The sequence below is a fragment of the Geotrypetes seraphini genome, chromosome 3 (genome assembly GCF_902459505.1).
Source record: "Geotrypetes seraphini chromosome 3, aGeoSer1.1, whole genome shotgun sequence".
Classification (NCBI taxonomy): Eukaryota; Metazoa; Chordata; class Amphibia; order Gymnophiona; family Dermophiidae; genus Geotrypetes; species Geotrypetes seraphini.
In genome coordinates this window covers 248,795,644-248,811,699 of record NC_047086.1, presented here as the reverse complement: position 1 = coordinate 248,811,699, position 16,056 = coordinate 248,795,644, and the positions used below count along the sequence as shown (strand labels likewise).

General features: G+C 41.4%; 1 protein-coding gene across 3 annotated transcripts in view; it reads right to left on the bottom strand.

The window, feature by feature from the left end:
• SLC22A3 (solute carrier family 22 member 3) overlaps window positions 1-15,057 on the bottom strand; it is a 236,507-nt gene extending 221,450 nt beyond the window's left edge. For all 3 annotated transcript variants that reach the window (XR_004538947.1, XR_004538946.1, XM_033939722.1), the window contains exon 1: window positions 14,495-15,057. Coding sequence is in view for 1 of the 3 variants with exons in the window: in XM_033939722.1 (XP_033795613.1) it covers window positions 14,495-14,911 (417 nt within the window). In the remaining 2 variants the exon portion in view is untranslated. The remainder of the gene's footprint in view (window positions 1-14,494) is intronic.
• Between the last annotated feature and the right edge of the window lie 999 nt (window positions 15,058-16,056).

Here is a 16,056-nt window from a genome sequence, read left to right as displayed (position 1 = left end):
GGTACAACACCACTTACGTCAACAGTAAAGTTAGAATAGGGTCATTAAATCCAATGGCATACCTAGTATATATGACAGCCAGTGCTGATCATTTTTTAACAACCCCTTCCTCTATATAAAAAAGTTATTTTTAGTAATAATCCATGAGTCACACAACAAGGGTGCACCTAGGAAAAGGCAGCATCTTAAACACTGCAGTGAGCACTAGAACATCAACATACACATTGTAAAACTAAACAAGTCACATCCTGCACGGTCAATTGATCCTGTACAGTCAATGCTAACAGAAAACCATGTCCTTTTCATACACACAGAACACAGATACACCCTCGCCCAATATGGAATAATCACAAGCTAAAAATAGAAATATGTAGACAAAAGTTAAACTAAACCAAGAAACCAGAATCTGCATACAATACAACACCACAGAAACAGTAACAAGTCCTCTAATACTGTGTAAAATATAAAGACAGTAGATGTAAATTTGAAAAAACTGCCACTTTACAAATTAACAAATATAAATAAAACAAATAATGAGAAATAAGAAAATACCATTTTATTGGACTAATTCAAATCTCTCTTCAAGACAGTACAGTATACTGCTGTTATGGTATCCTGTCCTGACCTGAGGAAAGGGGTTAAGTCCCCCCAAAATTGCCTTAATTACATTTCCTATTTATAAACTTAAATCAATACAGTTACAGTACTACTTGATTCTATGTAAAGCAACAAAAAAAAATGTCTACCTTTTGTCGTTTCTGCTTTAATCATTTTCTCTTCGCTCTCTTCTTTCTATTCAGCGTTTGTCCTCTCTCCCTTCCATGCAACATCTGTCCTTTCTCTTTGCCCCTTCCACCCAGCCTCTGCCCTCTCTCTCTCTCTCTACCCATTCCATCTACTGTCCACCCTCTCTCTGCCCCTTGTATCCACTGTCCACCCTCTCTGCCCTTTCCATCCAGTGTTCACCCTCTCTCTCTTCCATATGGCATCTTCCCTCTTTCTATGTCCCTTCAATAAACTATATATCCTGTGCCCTTTCTCTCCTTTGTACATAAGAACATAAGTATTGCCTCTGCCAGGTCAGACCAGGGGTCCATCGTGCCCAGCAGCCCGCTCCCGCGGCGGCCCTGCAGGTCCTTGACCTGTAAGTTCCCACCACCTGAATTGTTTATGCCCTAATCCTGAAGTACTCTGTATAGTACCCCTCCATCTATACCCTGTAATCCCTTTCTCCTTCAAGAAGTCATCCAAGCCCTTTTTGAAACCCATTATTGTACTCTGTCCTATCACCTCTCCTTGAAGTGCATTCCAGGTGTCCACCACCCTCTGAGTGAAGAAGTACTTCCTAGCATTCGTCTTGAATCTGTCTCCTTTCAGTTTTTCCGAATGCCCTCTTGTTTTTGATGTCCCTGCTAGCCTGAAGAATCTGTCCCTCTCCACCTTCTCTATACCTTTCATGATTTTATAGAGAAGATGGAGAGGGACAGATTCTTCAGGCTAGCGGGGAAATAAAAAACAAGAGGGCATTCGGAAAAACTGTGAATTGTCAAAAATCAAGGTTAACAAGGCAATGGGGCCTGACAACCTACAACCCAGGATGCTCAGGGAGTTGTGTGATGTCTTGGCGGAACCTCTATCCGTGCTCTTCAATCTCTCCCTTAGTACAGGTAACGTCCCGATGGACTGGAAGACGGCTAACGTCATTCCACTCCACAAGAAAGGCTCCAGGATGGAGATGGCAAACTACAGACCAGTGAGTCTCACATAAATAGTGAGCAAACTAATGGAAACTCTAATCAAATGCCAATTGAATAGGATCATGAACGAGTATTTCAGTAAAGGGGACCAACAAGAATCAGCAGAACGAAGTTGACTTTCTAATTTTTTTTTTCCTTGTATTTTTTTTTTTGTTCATTATTATGTTTATTTTTTAATATATATATTTTTGTTCCCTTTTCTTTTTATATATAAACCCCCCATATATAATCCTATACCTCCTTATTTCATTCCCTTTATTTGAACACATTAATCCATAGTAGAAACAATATCCCTAAATGATATCAGGATAAAACATATAGAAGAGACTGTCTAAAAGTTTTTTTCCCCCCCTTTTAATTATAATATAATCAAAGTATGTTCCTAACTCCCCTAAACTGATTCCCATTTATCTTCTTTGCCTTCTCCTTTACTCTCTCACCTATATATATTGAAAACCCTAGTCCTATAAGTGTGGTCTGAGAGAAATTATATATCACTGTAACAGAAATCTTTAAAGTAAGATGGAGAAGGAGGACACGTTTCTCTTACAGTGTCAACATAAATCCCCTACTATAAACAGCAAAGTCCAATAATACTGTGGGGAGAAAAACAAAAGATCTAGACGAAAATACAGAGCATATTATACTATAATCAAATAAAGCATCTGTGTGAAATAAAAAAAGAAAACTGAGATTTGATCAACAATAAAAAATGAATCAAACAAACATATGGATAAGTCATCAACTAAAGAAGGCCATGGTAAGTGAAAAGCTGGTGCAGGCTTCCTTAGTGATCTTCATTTCTCAGAAAGAAAGATTAGGCATGTATCTGGAATAAAACATAAAGTCATCAGGCGGAAGACATGCCCTGTGACTGCAGGCCATCTAAAAAGGACTGAAGTTGTTCTGGGGATTCGAAATGCTGAGTGGAATTATTAATTGTCACGATCATCCGGACAGGGTATTGCAGCCCGTATCTTGCTCCCATCGATTTAAGTCTCGCTCTCATTTCCAAAAAGGACTTCCGTTTTCGAGCCGTCGTTTTTGCCAGATCCGGAACTATTAAGAACTTCTTATCCTCAAATTTCAAGTCTGATATGGACTTTGCAGCAGTTAGAATTTGCAGAGCCTGGGGATAGCGCAGTAACTTTGCTACGATGGGTCTTGGTCTTGTGAATCCTTGTTTCAAGGAAGATGGCGTACTGTGGGCACGCTCGAACTGCAGAGGTAAGTCGGATGATAAATGCAGGATTTTCGGCAGTTGGCCTGTAAGAAATTTAACAAGATCTGATCGTTCCGCACATTCCGCTAAGCCGATAATTCTAATGTTATTTCGACGATTGCGATTGGAAAGGTCCTCCAACTCCTGATCAAATTTTTTAAATCGCTGCTGCACGCGTTCCTCAAATTGTGCAGTAGAAAGCGCCACCATGTCTGCCCTGTTTTCTAGCGCCTCGACACGCGTTTTGCAAGATTCAAAGGAGACCGTGAGTGAATTAATTTCCCCACGCATTTCACAAGTTATGTCATATTGTTTCGTTATTAGATCTTTTAGTGCACGAATCTCGTCCAGCACAATATCAGGAATCCGAGTGATGTTTACTCACTGACTGCTTTTCCGGTGTCGGAGGATCATGTTTGGATCTTTTTGATCCCGATGTTTGTGCTAGCTGCGATTCTGCTTTATTAGATTTATTCGCTGCCATCTCAGCAGTAGAAGGAGATATTTATAAACTCGATCAGTAAAGTTTATCACTTGCTCCTTGTCAATGTTTTAGAATCCAAGGAGGAGAGAAGAGATTATGCAGCCACCTTGTTCTCCAGCTCAATAGCGCCCCCCGGCAAGGCTTTTTTCTAGTGGATTGACAACACTGGAAATGGAGAAGTTGTCAAATGTTTCATTAGGGTGTACAGTAACGCTTCCTAAAATCAGGGTGCTCCAAACCTATTTGTAGCTCATTTAACGGGGGAAATGACTTTTGGAAATCACCCTCATTATTTGCACACCGGTATTTAATATTTAAAAACATGATTTCTTGGGGGGGGGGGGCAGATTAAGGCCTGAAAATTAATTTTTTTGGGTGGGGGATAAAGCTGAAGGTTTGCCTAGAGTGCCTAATACCCTTGCACCAGCTCTGTTTGCAACCCACATTCAGGGCTCCTTTCATGAAGCCCGTTAGGGCCTTAACGCGCGGAATACCGCATGCTAAAATGCCACGTGCGCCAGCCACTACCGCCTCCTCTTGAGCAGGCGGTAGTTTTTCGGCTAGCGCGCGCTTAATCCGGTGCGTGCGCTAAAAACGCTACCGCACCTTCGTAAAAGGAGCCCTCAGTGTTCATGGCTGTGTGACACAATCTTGTATTTCCCAACAGATCTGAGAATCGTCATGCCCAGAGCTCCAAACTCACTTACATCTTATCACAGGTAAATTAAAGCCTTTCAATTTCTCAAAATGTGCCCAAAGGGTAGCTAGCGCTTGCTGTAAGACTGTGGGTTTTTTTGGACCCCTCCAAACCGGTGTGCAAGTAATGAGGGTGATTTCCAAAAGTCATTTCCCCCGTTAAATTTGTTTACAAAAATTAGACAGTTCTAAGTCTAATAGATGCTGGCATTGTCATAGTGATAGAGGGACTTTGGATCATCTGTTATATTATTGTCCTTTGATACTTAGTTTCTGGAAGTCAATTTGGGGACAAATTAATCTTATTCTTGATTCAGCAATTCCCTTAACCTATGAAGCCATAATTTGTGATACGCTTTTACACGTTAAGCCTTCTTTGGATAAATATAAAAGTCATCTTTTTTTGATCATGACAGGATTACACATAATTGGAAGAGCTACGACAGGCTGAATTACACATTTCGGTGGACAAATGTTTGTACCACTTATAAATATGAGAGAATAAATGCGGAGTGTTTGGGGTTTAGTAGTACATTTAATAGAGTGTGGAGCCCATTGACTGCATTTGTTGCATTGCAATGATTGTCACATATTTTTTTTGTTGGATTTCCTTACACATCTGGGGGGGGGGAAAGTATTTTGATTATTAAAATTTCTTAATTATAATATTGTAATCACATAATATGTTTTCTTGTATTAATAATTGAGAGGAGGGTGAGAAAATGATTGTTTTATGTATAAATTGTGTATTTAATAGTGCGTTTTATGAAATGTTTATGCTCAAGTAAGTGTATTGCACTGTCAAAGTTTAAAAATCAATAAAGATTTATTAAAAAATAAAAAAGACTGTGGTACATATAAATGTTATATATAGCTAAAAGGTGAGTTAAAAGGAAGAAATTTGAAGGTCAGAGAGTACACATTGACAAAGAAAATCAAACAAGATGAAACTAAGAGATAAACTGTGCCTCATAGTGTATTAAACTGAGTTTTTATCACACTGCTTGCATGCTGACTTCGCAAGATGTTTCCTATAAATTCAAGTGGTAATGGTATTCAAAGGTGTTACTTTTCCATGCCCTAATTTCACAAAAAAAAAACAACAACCCACCAGACTATGAGAGGAATCTCTTTTCAAAGCTGGCTGTGGTACTGTATATATAGCATGCCGTTCATGTTAGCTTGTAGCATGAAAGTCATGTGCACCTTATCAGGGTGCCTGGAAGTATCAAAGTCACAGAGAACAGCTGAAACTTCATCTGAGGGTTAACAGAAAACAATTTGGGAGGTGGCTGACTGGTAAAGTTCTAAAACTCATCAGTTAATATAACTGATTCATTACTGATTTTTTTTTTTCAATCCTGTGCTTATAGGAAAAGATTCTATAAAGGGCACGTAACAACCCCCTCCCCTTTTACAAAAGAGATTTATTTATTTATTACTTTTCAACAAATTTACAAGCTTCCACTTGTTCAAGAAATACAAAGAATAAGGCATTTAATACTCAAAATAGAAAAAGGAAATTTCCTTAAAAAAGAAAACAATTATCCCTTAAGATGGTCCTACTTCTTGAAATTTTATACCTTCTGAACATGTTTCCCCTACTATTTCCATTACCTTTCTACAAATCCTTGGGGAGGCTCCTTGCCAAATTTTTATGGAATGCCAAATCACCCAGAATATCCCTCTTGAAATTGAAAAAAACCTAAACTTTTGGGTGGGGTGGATTTGAGTGATTATTACTTTATCATTTGTCTGCCCTACCTCGATAGCTCTCTCTAGAAAAACAATATATGTACCATTTCTGCATGGATAAGATTCTTGGTATGTCTCTCCCTCAGATTGGAAAAGCTAACCCCATTATAAAAAACACTTACGAATCTCTCAAATTTTTGGACTCCTCATTGGAAATCCCTGTTTCTAAATCTTTCCATATTTCTCTATGGAATAATCCTGCTATACTGATAGATTTTTTAAAAAAATGGTTTCGTGGGTCTCCTGGCAGTTGTTAAATATTTAGGATATATCCTTTTCATTGATCCTGACATAAGTAATTGGATTCCTTTCTCTCAGACTCAGACCTCACATTCACTAGCTGGCTCTCAGTTTTTCCTCTGGTTACAACTGAGGTCCTCTCTTCGTAAGAGTTCGATTTCTCCCTCTTCAAAAAGATGCAAAGCCTCCATCCTTGATCTCTCAGTGAAACACCATGCTGCAGGACACATTGCTTCCAAAATTTCCAAACATTTCAAAAATACTAGAGCTCATAATCTGTCTTCCTTACGTTCCGCTTGACAAACTGATGTTCAGACCGAAATCTCAGATTCTACTTGGGACTATATCTGGCGTGGTCTTTATAGATCCTCCAAATCTGCATCCACTATTCAGTCACTTTTCTTCCTCTTTCACAGAGCTTTGTGGATCCCTGTGTGTTCTCACCTTATTAATCCGGCTTTTTCCAAATTTTGCTGGTCTTGTGGATCGCAGTTAGCAACTTAAAACACCTCCTTTTTGAATGTCCACATCTTTATAAATACTGGACCGAAGTCTGGTCTACCAAAATTGAAATTCTCCCTATCTCAGATCATATTTCGCTAGGCATTATACTAGTAAGAGGAGCTCAATTCACTTGCTTCTTACCAGACTCCTCAGGTCAATTATTAGACACCTTATTAGATACGGCTGTAAAAACGGTTTGTACTTACTGGAAAGATCTGTCAAAAGTCTCTCATACACACTGGTGGAACTCATTATGCTATGAATGCTATGCTAGATACGAATACTATTCTGTTAAGAGACACTGCTCCTCCACTGTTTCTCTGTCCTCCTTGAAGAAATGGACTGCTCTTAAAGATTATTTGCTGCTGAGTTCTGATTCTTGTATGGTACAACATGTTCCTAGAGCATAGCAAAATTTGTATTATTGATTTCTCATGACCTGTATATCCTGGACTGTATTTCTGTTCTCATAGTTTGTTGCTTAATTGCTTTTTTATAAAAAATTTCAATAAATAAACTAACGGCCTCTTTTACAAAGCCACGCTGGTGGCTGTGCTGCACTAACAGCCCCAAAGCCCATAGAGATTTAAAGGGCTTCGGGGCAAAAGTAGAAAACAATTATCTCTTCCTCAGACCACTAATTTGTACCTGGAGGAAGCAAAGAAAGATAAGGAGATCTTAAATTAAATATCAATACAGGTAATATGCTTAACGGGTTACAAACGCCATTAAATAAAACCTTTTATACTAGCTTTATACATTCTGGGTTTTTTTTTTTTTTTAAATAATTCTTTATTAATTTTCATAAGTATACACTAGAATAGATGACATGTACTTCACATATGCAAGAGTCTGTCAATGTTATAAGCGTCTGTGTGCGTAAGGATAAAACCGCCCTGACAAGCATCATTCTTTGATGTGATTGGTCCTTGAACACTAACAGCAAGTAATTTTAATTTTATTTTTTTATTTGATTTCTTTGAGCAACAAAGAAATCAAGGCTTTGTTACCGCTTGGATCTTATCATCTTTGCAAACTTGGATTTTCAACTCTGACAGAAATTAAATTAAAAAAATAGAAAACGACTGCAGATGGTGGATGATGAAATACTTGTTTGCTTGTCAACTATCGAGCCAAATTTTAAGTTCATTTGCACTCAAAATCAAGCACATCCATTGCATTGATTAGCAATTTTATTCTATTTACTTTAGTTTCACCGTTGTTACAATTACCCATACATAGCTTAAAGTACTTTAAATCAGTGTTTTTCAACCTTTTTACACCCGTGGATCGGCAGAAATAAAAGAATTATTTTGTGGACCGGCAAACTACTAGGACTAAAATTTAAAAAAACAGTTTCCACCCCATCTCCGCGAGCTCGGTCACCTCAGTAACTATAGACAAATAAACAAATATAGTGCAAAATATAGACAGCAGATATAAATTCTCAAAACTGACACGTTTTGATCACGAAATTGAAAATAAAATCATTTTTCCTACCTTTGCTGTCTGGTGATTTCAAGAGTCTCTGGTTGCGTTTCCTTCTGTCTATGTATCCTTTCTTTCATTTCTTTCTTTCTGCACTCAGGCCCAAGAATTGTCCCTTTCTATTCCCTCCCTCTTTCCTTCCTATGTCCTTAGTGCCCCCGGTGCCTCTTTCCCATGTCCTTAGTGCCTCTTCCTGTCTTTAGTGCCCCCAGTGCCTCCTTCCCATGTCCTTGGTGCCCCTTCCTATCTTTAGTGTCCCAGTGGCTCCTTCCCATGTCTTTAGTGTCCCCAGTGCCTCCTTCCCATGTCCTTAGTGCCCCTTCCTGTCTTTAGTGCCCCCAGTGCCTCCTTCATATCTCTTTAGTGCCCCCAGTGCCTCCTTCCTATGTCCCTCTTTCTGCCTTCCACACTTTGTCCCACTCCCACCCCCGAAGCCAGCCTGCCTGCCTACCTCTCTCCCTCGCCAAAGCCAGCCTGCTTGCCTGCCTTCCTCCTTCCCTCCCTGCCCCGAAAGGAAAAAAAAAAAAAAATCCCTCCTTCCTTTCCCCTGCTCTTACTGCCCTGCTGCTACTGCTAAAGCCAACAGGAAGTCTTATTTCTGACCTCAAATCTGACATTGGAGAGGACATTCTGGGCCAGCCAGGCAGCGACTGGCTGGCCCAGAACATGCTCTCCGACGTCAGAATTGACGTCAGAAAGAAAACTTCCTGTCGGCTTTAGCAGCAGCGACAGGGTGGTAAGAGAAGGGGAGCCGGGGAAAGGAAGGAGGAAGGGACAGGAAATGATCGCCTGTACCGCTGTCCCGAAGCTGTGTGTGGGGACAACGGGACAGGAGGTCTGAAAACGGACCTATGGTCACTTTAATCTTGCCGGCCTTATGCGGACCGGCAGAAATTTCCTGCGAACCGGCGGTTGAAGAACAGTGCTTTAAATAACTCTCAAATTTAATTTTTTGTTGGTTTGCAATTTTATAATTTCAATTATAATGTGCCATGAAAAACATTTGCTCCATTTAGTGTGCCGGAGCTAAAAATGTTTGAGAGGCATTGCACTAGTGTGAGAGATTTTAGTAGCAGGATTCTAAGGCTCCTGTCAGATGCTCAGGGCTCCATTTACTAAGTTGCGATAGCGGTTTTAGCGTGCGCACAGAATTGCCACATGCACTAGACGCTAATGCCAGCATTGAGCTGGTGTTAGTTCTAGCTGCGTAGCGCAGGGTTAGTCCTCGCTAAAATTCTAACATAGTAGATGACGGCAGATAAAGACCCGAATAGTCTATCCAGTCTGCTCAACCTGATTCAATTTAATTTTTTTTAATTTTTTCTTCTTGGCTATTTCTGGGCAAGAATCCAAAGCTCTACCCGGTACTGTGCTTGGGTTCCAACTGCTGAAATCTCCGTTAAAACCTACTCCAGCCCATCTACACCCTCCCAGCCATTGAAGCCCTCCCCAGCCCATCCTCCACCAAACAGCCATATACAGACACAGACTGTGCAAGTCTGCCCAGTACTGGCCTTAGTTCAATTTTTAATATTATTTTCTGATTCTAGATCCTCTGTGTTCATTCCACGCTTCTTTGAACTCAGTCACCGTTTTCCTCTCCACCACCTCTCTCGGGAGCACATTCCAGCATCCAACACCCTCTCCGTAAAGTAGAATTTCCTAACATTGCCTTTGAATCTACCACCCTTCAACCTCAAATTATGTTCTCTGGTTTTACCATTTTCCTTTCTCTGGAAAAGATTATGTTCTTCGTTAATACCCTTCAAGTATTTGAACGTCTGAATCATATCGCCCCTGTGCATCCTTTCCTCTAGGGCACAGGTGTCAAAGTCGGTCCTCGAGGGCCAGAATCCAGTCGGGTTTTCAGGATTTCCCCAATGAATCTGCATGAGATCTATTTGCATGCACTGCTTTCAATGCATATTCATTGGGGAAATCCTGAAAACCCGACTGGATTCCAGCCCTCGAGGAGGGACTTTGACACCCCTGCTCTAGGGTATACATATTCAGGGCTTCCAGTTTCTCCTCATATGTCTTCTGGCGCAAGCCCCCTATCATTTTCGTCGCCCTCCTCTGGACCGCTTCAAGTCTTCTTAAAAACGCTATCGTAGTTTAGTAAAAGGAGCCCTTAGTTAAGGAGTAACTGCTTCTTTATTCTTTTTCTTCTGCAACAAATATGGTTGCCAACTGGCTTCAGATTCACCTGACAGGGTTGATCCAGTTCTGGGTTTATCTAATTATATGCAGGGACTTGTTCTGATATCCCAGTTGAATTCCTCAAGAAAAGCAAGACTATAAGTCTCTGCAAGCAGTGAGGTAAACCCAGGACTGGATCAACCCTGTCTAGTGAATCTGAAGCCAGCTGGCAACTGTATTTATTGCAGAGAAAAAAAAAAACAACATTCTGAAAATGTGGGTCTAGTATCCTGATCCCATTTGTATGAGGGGGTGCTGAAAAGTTCTCAGCCCAGCCAAAAAGAGCATGATGTGGATATGGGTTAATCAATGATCTGAAACAATATCATTTCAATATCAATAACACAGAATTTTGTGTTTGCAAATTGGCACTTATTGAAATGCAGTAAGATAACACATTTTTCGGTTACAGTGTCAAAATAACGCTCAGAATTTAAGAAGCTGTTTTGGGCTGAGAACTTTTCAGCACCTCCCTTGTATGTCTTTTTAGTGAGGTTAGAACAATTTTCACTACTGCAAAAATTTGAATGACCAAGGATTTACAATTACATTTCTCTGCATGCACTTGGAAGTGAAGAGCCTTTTTTGCTCTACCCTCAGTAGAGGGTAGAGCAAGAGTGAAGTTATGCTGCTTGAACTGAAGCATCAAGAATGACCTCTCCTGCTGAGTCACTTCCTTAAGAGATGCCAATAGCTTCAATGCTTCAGTTTGTAGATCCCTGCTCCTGTGCCACTGCCTGTAGAAGTCATTCTCACAGAGAATGAATTATATTGTTGCACTAGAGCAGGGGTGTCAAAGTCCCTCCTCGGGGGCCGCAATCCAGTCGGGTTTTCAGGATTCCCCCAATGAATATGCATGAGATCTATTAGCCTACAATGAAAGCAGTGCATGCAAATAGATCTCATGCATATTCATTGGGGGAATCCTGAAAACCCGACTGGATTCCGGCCCTCGAGGACTGGAGTTGCCCACCCCTGCACTAGAGCAAGGGTAGGGAACTCTGGTCCTCGAAAGCCGTATTCCAGTCGGGTTTTCAGGATTTCCCCAATGAATATGCATGAGATCTATTTGCATGCACAGCTTTCAATGCATATTCATTGGGGAAATCCTGAAAATCCGACTGGAATACGGCTCTCGAGGACTGGAGTTCCCTACCCCTGCACTAGAGGTATGAACTGGAGGTAAAACAGCCATTACAGTCCTGAAGATAATGGAAATGTTGCTGTTTATTAAAAGTTTCAACCGCACTTCGGTTTGTCAACAGCACGGTGTTCAAAATATATAAAAACAAAAACCCGAAAAGAACGCCATAGGAAAACAAAGAAAAAACAATAGAGAAAGAGCAGAAATGAAATAAATGTAATTAAATCTAAGTAATCTAAATTATCTAAAAAGAAAATAATTTTGTTTAAATCTTGTTTAAATAGTTGCCAAAAAACAGGATCCCAATTTACCAAACTTCTCATAAAAATGCTAAACCAAAAAGATGCGTCTTAACCATTGATCTGAATTTTACATAAGATAACTCTGAACGAATCATAACTGGGAGATAATTCCACAGGCGAGGAACTGCTGCAAAAAAGGCAGACTTTTGCATAGATGCCAAACGTACCAAATGAACAGCAGGCAAAGCCAGTTGGTGAGCAGTCGATGAATGTAGGCTAAGAGAAGCCTTACAGGATGCCTTGGGACCTATCATTCACCAATTTATTGGATCAACTTCAGTTTTTACCTTTTACCTCCCACCTCCAACCAGATGGATTAAAGCAGTGTTTGTGGCCAGGGGACTCTGGAGCCAGGTGGCAGACACGGTTAAGCATCGCTTTCCTATGGCCAACAGCAAGAGTGAGGTCCAGAATACCTCAGGATTGATTGGGAAATGAGGAGACTCCACAGGATCCCAACTTCCTCTTCTTTAGGTTCATAGTGTCAGGGAAGGATTCTACTACTGCTGCTTTAGCCTGGATCCATTTAAAGCAGAACAAATGGCAATATTTTGAATATCTCAATCAGGAGCTGTATCAAAATATCTGTCTCTAACTCAAAGCTCCAAATGTAATCTTATCACCACTAGTAGTATCCAATATCTCACTATGAGGAGACCTCAGCCCCACCACTCCACCACTGTAGATCATTCAAAAGCGGGAAGAATCATGTGGTGCCTTTCATCATTGGTCTCAACATGTAAATATAGCTTTGTTGTTTAGGTCATTTATAGAGGATAAATAGTATGAAATAGTATAACAAAATATACTTATATTGATAAATATTAATATAAAGCACTTAGCTCAGCCTTAGAACGGGAGTTGTGCCCCAACATGTTTCGCACACATAGCGCTTTGTCAAGGGGCTCCCAGGGCTGTATCTGTCATCCGACGCCCAAAAATCATGTGAAAGGAAGCTATATTTACATGTTGAGACCAATGATGAAAGGCACCATGTGATTCTTCCCGCTTTTGAATGATCTACAGCGGTGGAGTGGTGGGGCTGAGGTCTCCTCATAGTGAGATATTGGATACTACTAGTGGTGATAAGATTACATTTGGAGCTTTGAGTTAGAGACAGGTAGCCTGGATCCATGGCATCCAGGAACATTGAGAAGGTGGGTGAGGGGAGTAGTGCTCCTGGGCAGTACCTATAATAACACTGCATCTCTTCTTTTTTCTGAGGATGTAAAACCGTAGCATAGGAGGGTGGGTAAAAAAGCAAGTTAAACTATGTAGACTCCATCGAGATTTATACATAGGCCAGGGTTACCAGTCATCCAAATTTATCCAGACGGCTTTTCAAAACCCAGCACTTTGTCCAGGTTTTGAAAAGCTTCCACCTCGGGACCATGTCGGGAGGGCATCTGTACATGCACGGATGCAACGCGGTGACACCACGCGCATATGTCATCAACCACGCGCATATGCATCCACGCATAAGCAGATGATCTCCCAATGCGGTCCTGAGGATGAGAACAAGTTGAGAGGGGCAGGGCTGGGGGGTCGAAGCTGGGATAGCATGTGGTATGACTTAAGCGTAATGGGGCAGGGCTGGGTGGAACTGGGCGGGCCTAGGGGTGGAGCTATGGGCCCGGATTTTACAGGAGTAAAATCTGGTAACCCTAGTTAGACACTTAGGCCTGGATTCTGTAAACGGCACCATTATCAGCGGCTGCCTTAAAAGCAGCTGCCAAGCCCATGTCATTTCCGGCACCTACCTTGCCGGAAATGTAGGCAAGGGTTTTCAAGGCCTAAATTTCTGGCATCTGTCTTTGAAGTGAATCATGCCTCCGGAGGTGCCTACTGACTCCTAATATCATTTCCGGCATTAGTCACGCCTAGAATGGTGTTAGGCACTGGTAGGCACCTCCAGAGGGACGAGTCCAGTGCTGATTTTTTAAGGCACCTTGTAATTTTTCTTAAGTATCATTTTAAACAGCGTATTGGACTTAATGTAGGTGCCAGTAGGGTGCCTACCATTGCCTAAGTTAAGATGCTATTTATAGAATATTGGCTTTAGTCCAGCAAATTTCCAGTTTTTCATAATCTATTTTTCCTACAATAAGCCTTTGATGAAGACTACGTTGTTTAACTTTATTTTTTTTACCCAACTTTTCAAACCACCCTCGTAATCTAGATATTTTCGAATCCAACATCCTCGCAAAGAGTTCCTCTGCTGTCCCAACAACTGTACCTTCCCACCCCCCCCTTTTATCGTGTTGCGCTAGCGGCTTTTAGCCCGGTCCGGAAGTAAATGTTCTGGCACTCATAGAATTCCTGTGAGCATTAGAGAACGTACCTCGCTTGCCCCTGCTAAAAAAACCTCTAGCACAGCCTGATAAAAGGGGAGGTTAATTGGAAAGAGGAACCAAAATACCACTATTTCACAGGATAAGTCATGCAATGGACAGTCAAGGCTTGCTGCCAAAAAGGACAAATGAGACATGTCTGTATATGTAAAATTCCTACTGATTTTCTTTTGGCGGGGGAAGGGAAGGTTGCAATTTTTAGGCTCTAGAAGTCAAGATTCCTAATGCCAGGCTGACCAATTTAAACATTCACTATAAGTTTGAAGGGTAGTTCGACGCTTACAATAACAGTTTTTAAACCCTTTTAAGCCAAGAAAAGCAGTAAGCAGAGTCAGGTGGTGTTATCTCTTACCTCACTGATGATAGTTGAATGGGTCTCTTCATATACCCAGCCATCCTGGCATGCAGTGAGCGGCACACTGTCCAGACTGTGGTTGGAGAAATGGAGCAAGGGATTGACACAATTCACAGAGGTGCTATTCCATTCTATATCATACCTCCAGCACTGACTGTCAGCAGATTTGTCCGTCAGCTTTGCAGCAGGCACAGTGTAGTTCCACTCTTCCTGCAAGGTCCATCCACAGTCCTGACTTAACTCTGCCGCTCCGGGGCTCCTGCACCAGTAGTTCTCAGGAGTGTGGCCCAGAAACACTACCCCAACGAAGGAGAAAGCAAAAGTTATGCCTGTCAAACACAGGAGCAAAAACACTCTCTTTTGGAACCTTCCAAATTCACCAGCTTCTTTTAAGACCTCATCAAAAGTAGGCATCTTTCTGTTAAGAAGCTGCCCAGGGCGAAAACAAAGTGGAGCTTCTGCAGTGCAAGAGGCAGGTGGTTTAAGGTTTACAAACTTTCTGACAGCTCCTGGTAATTCTTAGAAAAGTGTCCGTGGCTGTGTGCACAGCAAATTCTCTCCCTCCCTCCGTCCCTCATACGCACAAATGATTTGGAACAGAGCAAAGGGCTGGTTTCCTGCCAAGTAATGCAGAGCCTGCCGCACACAGCAGCTGAAGAGGGCAAGTATATTAAGCAACTTCTTCATTCAGATGAAGGGATGAGTCCACCCCTCTCCCCCCAATCGGTTTCGCCTGTCATGAAAGAAATGACAAAATCCAAATGCTTAACAGAACAAAATCAGTGCTGGATTTATAAGCTAAATAAGTTATAGCTTAGGGCCTCACAAAAGTTCAGTATTTTTAATTGGGGGGGGAAGGAGGCTCTGAAAATTTTGGCCCCCTTTTTCAAAGCTGTGCAGCCAAGTGTCATGCGGCAAATGCTCAGATGACCACTCAGTTCTAATCAGGGTTGGAGTAGGGTAACCAGATGTCTGGATTTCCCCAGATATGTCTTCTTTAAAATGACTCTGTCAGCAGTCCGGGCAGCTTTTTTATTTTGATACTTTTGTCCGGGGAAACTACAAGAACGGAAACCAACCATACCCTGTTCCGAAAGAAACTGAAAACTTCGCTCTTCGACAACTAATTATTCTAGGATCATATTGAGGCCAGCAGCATCCCAGATTTTAAGAATAAATGGGATACCTATGTGGGTTCCCTACAAGGGTCAAGTCAAGGAATAGAGTCGCTAGGGTATAGACTTGAAGGAGCGGGTCAGTAGAGTGGCTGTATGATTAAGGGGGTCAGTAGACTTAAAGGGGTGGGTCAATAGAGTGGGCAGACTTGATGGGCTATAGCCCTTATCTGCCGTCATCTTTCTATGTTTCTATGTTTCTATCTTAAGCATCTGACCTTTACTTAATTCGCCTAAGTTTTATGTTTCTAGTCCCCCTTCCTCTCCCTTTCCTCAAGTCGCTTAGAGCCTGTTTAGGTGTCCGCGACATACAAATATTAGATTCGAAATATTAGATTAGACATCTGGAAACCCTACAGCAGTGGTCTTTAGACACTGCAAGGC